At 37.5% G+C, this 4,827-nt stretch overlaps 1 protein-coding gene across 1 annotated transcript in view; it reads left to right on the forward strand.

The window, feature by feature from the left end:
• LOC135219635 (uncharacterized) overlaps positions 1–4,564 on the forward strand; it is a 10,070-nt gene extending 5,506 nt beyond the window's left edge. The window contains exons 2-5 of the mRNA XM_064256564.1: positions 12–267; positions 420–543; positions 1,387–1,536; positions 3,772–4,564. Of these exons, the coding sequence (XP_064112634.1) occupies positions 12–267; positions 420–543; positions 1,387–1,536; positions 3,772–4,131 (890 nt within the window). The 3' untranslated portion in view covers positions 4,132–4,564. The remainder of the gene's footprint in view (positions 1–11; positions 268–419; positions 544–1,386; positions 1,537–3,771) is intronic.
• Positions 4,565–4,827: the final 263 nt, after the last annotated feature.

Here is a 4,827-nt window from a genome sequence, read left to right on the forward strand (position 1 = left end):
GACCTCACCAGGTAATGCAGTGAGCATATGGTGTTTGCTCAGGTGCCAGAGAACCGGAAAAGCAGTGAAGTTGCAGCTCATCTGTATATTCGGTCTCCAAACGGCCATCTCCTTGGTCACACTACCATTTGTGACTTACCTGTACTACGCAGACTTCTTCTGCCTGGAGAACGGAGTGCCAAAGCAAGTGCAGTTCCTCTTCTCGATCTTGAACAGCATACTCCTTCAAGGGGAGAGGCTGAACTTCATGGCACTTGCAGTATTCAGGTGAGTAAAAAAAATCATTTTCAAGTATAGAGAAGAAGAAGAATCTTTACTATTTTGGAAATTGGGTGTTAGTGGGTGTTGCTGTGATCATAAGCAAAGTTGGAAATGAACCCAGATACTTCCATATCAAAAACCCGTCTTGTCTCCTTCAGAGCTGTGGCTGTTATATACCCGAACAAGTACAGGAAGTTGGCGATAACGAAGATAGTCGTGTCAATACAACTCGGAATCCTCCTGTGCATTGTGCCACCCTGGATTATTCTTGGCATAATAAAGGTTTGTCATATCATTAATTTATGGAATTATGTGTGAGACCATGATAAACGTTTATAAACTTTGATTTTTGTTTCATAATGCATTATCAATAATCATGTCACGTAATAATGAACACCATATTGAAAAATCCTCATAGTATATATAGCACGAGTCTTCAAATGGAGAAACAAATCCGCAGTTATGTAAATGTACATTTATTTAAATTTAAAAACAGCAAGGATAGCTTTCGGAAATCTGTTCGGTTCCCCTTATCAATCTGACTCGTTGATATAGCACTCCAGCAAAGTAAACATAACAGGAGTCAAAAATTAAGTAACTTGTTTATGAACTATGGAACCGGTCGTCAAGCATAAATCAGGCAATGCCGTCGTTTTCTGATGAAAGCTTAGTGACTTGTCACTTAATTTTTGACTCCTGTTATGTTTACTTTGCTGCAGTGCTATATCACGTGTCAGATTGATAAGGGGAACCGAACAGATTCCCGAAAGCTATCCCTGCTGTTTTTAAATTTAAATATATGTACATTTACATAACTGTGGATTGTTTCTCCAAACACCATATTCTTCGGAAACTTGAATTTCAAGTCAATGGTCCCTTTGGGCTTGTTCCATATGAACAGGTTTTCGTCCTCTGAATAATAATAATAATAATTATGATAGTTACAGTTACAGAAACAAGTGTTGATTTAAGATACTTCCGACCGTAAAAACCACTGACATACTGCTGTAATGTCCAAGGCAAGATTTTCTCGGCCTTTTCGTGACCCGATCCATAACACGGCACGAATCATAAGTCAAGGTCACTCCTTTTCACATTCTCCTTCCTTCTGCGTCATCTCCCCAGGGATTCGACTTCTCGAGTTCGAGCGGAAGCGTCATAAGGCTCCAGTTCCGCAACGGGTCCTCCTTCCATTTCGTGAGGGCGCTATACGGAATCTACTACTGCCTTCCTTTCGTCGTCACCGTCGTCGCCTGCACCTTCATGATGATCGCTGTGAGTTGCAGTTCGGTCGGCTTAGATGTGCAGGTTGTCAGCCTGGGTCAAGAATGCTGGGCCTTGACCCAGGCTGACAAACTACACATTCTTGAAAATGGGCCACAGATAGGGCCTGAAAGTACTCGAGTGATGTTGCTCTTCTGCTAACTGACGAAAAACGTTTGTGTCCCTACTCCCAAAATTTATCGGAGGAAGTCAATGTAACTCTTCGGATTATATAATCGACATATATTTATATGAATATATATACATGCATTATATCATATTTTTATACGTACCACACACACATATATATTTGTATATGTATGTATATATACATAAGCAAATACCACAGGAAAATGATAGGCAGAAATGCAAGAACTTTCTTCTTTACTAAGGCGTTGTCGTTCCTTGACAATGTCTTAGTAAAGACGAAAGCGCTTGGATATCTGCCTATCATTTTCCTGTGGTATTCGTTTAATTAATGAAATCACGTGCATCTACTGTGATTTTTTCAAGCATGTATATATATATCATATATATATATATATATATATATATATATATATATATATGTATATATATATATATATATATATATATATATATATATATATAGATAGATAGATAGATAGATAGTTATACATATATCTACATATTTACATATATATAAATAGAAATGTATATAAATATATATATATATATATTTATATATATATATATATATGTGTGTGTGTGTGTGTTGTGTGTGTGTGTGTGTCTGTGTCTGTGTGTGTGTAGGTGTGTGTATGTATGATTGCACACTTACAGAGCTAACAGATGATTAAATATGAGAATTGCACAGTCTCTTATGATGAAGAAACAAGTAGGAGGAACTCATTGTTGATGGGAAAGGCGCAGACTGTTAAAACGTAGTTCTAAAGCATTAGTGAAAATAATAACACACAGTTACGTAAGGAACAATAATTAACTTTATACCTACAGGGTTTAGGAACAAAGCCTTTAAAAACTCAAACAGAATTAATAGGAATTATTTTTTTTCTGGAAGCCGGCCTTTATGGATGTTGTTTGGGAAGTTAATATGGAAACTATTTCTGTGGTTGATTAGGTCTCTTACCTGGTAATCCTAAGTCTGTTTTTATTCAGCATCTCAAATGTAAACGAAAACGGACGCCTGGAGAGGAGGCTTCGAAGAAGAACATTTGCAAACATTAAATTCTCAAGATGAATTTCTCTTGGCTGGGGAAAGCGCTATTCTCAAAACATTGCTGTTTGAACATTCAACAAGGAGGGAGCAATCTTCACTTCTTTCTAAAGAACACCATAGTCTTTGGAAACTTGAATTCAGTTCAATGGGTTTTGTGGGCTTGTTCCATATGAATAGAGTTCGTCTTCTGAATAACAAAGTAATAATCTCTAATTTAATTTCTTTTTGTGACAGATGGGTAAATGAGTCTTGGAGACTACAAAATTCTGTATTGTTGTTACAATACAATTCCTAAATCTACACGAAAGGGTCTTTTGTTCAATGTATATTTTCCTTGTATTCCGTTCCTCCATTTGTTGTTCCTGAACGTTCTACTTTTTTCCCGGAAAAATTTACCCTGGAAAATTCACGGAATGTATTTTGTGAACTATATTGATTACCAATATCATTTTTTTTTTCAATCAATATTATGTATTTTACGTGATATTGGTAAGTGAATTTAGGTTTTCATAAATGTCAAGTTCTTCGTGCATTCAATGTTACTTTTTCTTTATCATCACCAAAAATAAATAGTCCTTAGCCACGACAGTGAAAATAATTAGGATATTAATTACTATTATCGTTATTATTATTACGTTTTATTTTTATCTCATACTGAGATCGAACCCAGGACTCAATGAAGAGCAATGTCTCTACAAGTGAAATAGAACTTTATCTTTGTATTAAGCGTGATTGTGTGTTGATTTCCATTATTATTATTATTATTATTATTATTATTATTATTATTATTATTATTATTATTATTATTATTCATTAAAAGTGTTCATAGGAGAATGAGTCTTCAAATGGAGAAATAAATCCACAGTTATGTATATGTAGATAATTTTTAATATAAATCTGTACAGATTTCTTTACAAATATATACAAATCCACATAACTGGATTTGTTTCTCCATTATTATTATTATTATTATTATTATTATTATTATTATTATTATTATTATTATTATTTCCACCTCGTGAGACTTACTGACATGTTTTCCCCAGCTCATCCGTCAGAGGCAACACGCGAAGGCCTTATCCAAGAAGAGGCAGGAGAACATGGATCAAGTCGCCTCGACCATCCGCGTCGTCCTCTTGACGAACGTCCTCCTGGACGGACCACACGTCGTGTTTCACCTCGTGGAAGACCTCGAGCTGGCCACTGTCATCACCCACATGGCGTTCTTCCTCCACCTCGTCCTGGATCCGGCCATCTTCGTCTGCATGAATCGGAATTACAGGGAGGAGATCCTCCAGAAGACGCCCCTCGTGTGCACTGCCGAAAGTCCCCACTGTCCTTGGCGTTCGTGCTGCCCGCCGGAGATCGATAAAGAGCCACCGAACGAGGGCGATAGCACTATCTGAGATCGAGCGCGCCAAATGTACCCACACTTCACCTGACTTAATTGATTCATCTAGGTGCGTCAGTGATGTCACAATGTCCGCTGTTATCGACGCGCGAGTCTTTTCAGTGATCAATGCCACAAAAGTACAAGCTTTTTGTATTTGTTGGAGCAGTGTATTCGTGATGTAGATTCAAGTATTGCTATAGAAAGGGCCACGACACAAGTTTCAACGACACTTTTCAAGTGTTGTGAAATAACTTTTAAAAATTAGAATTATTGCAGGTAACTCGACAGATCATCTCGACTTCATTTTCGCAACTGAACGAAAGGCATCGTAGAACTTTACAAAGGAAACAATAATGACTCATGGGGTAAACACTAAATTTCAAACATCTAACTCACCTGGTAGTTATATATATAGCTTGCGTCCCTGACGTCACGGCAGAAATTCAAAACTCCCGGCAATCGCCGATTGGGTAGTCAGGTGCACCACCTGTGCGCCCTCTACCCAGGTACGTAGAACCGTTCCAACTATTCCTCAGATATTCCGTGCCGCCGCATCGGTGACATCGTTGGAATTTCACTCGCTTGGCCCGTGTTTCTTCACAGTTATTTGGGGAAGTACACTTTGGCTTTGGCTTTCGCTTGTTGGGTACATGTGGATCATCTTAATAATGATGATGGATCATAATGAATGATGATGATAAGAATGTTT

This window comes from Macrobrachium nipponense, chromosome 1, assembly GCF_015104395.2.
Source record: "Macrobrachium nipponense isolate FS-2020 chromosome 1, ASM1510439v2, whole genome shotgun sequence".
Taxonomy (NCBI): domain Eukaryota; kingdom Metazoa; phylum Arthropoda; class Malacostraca; order Decapoda; family Palaemonidae; genus Macrobrachium; species Macrobrachium nipponense.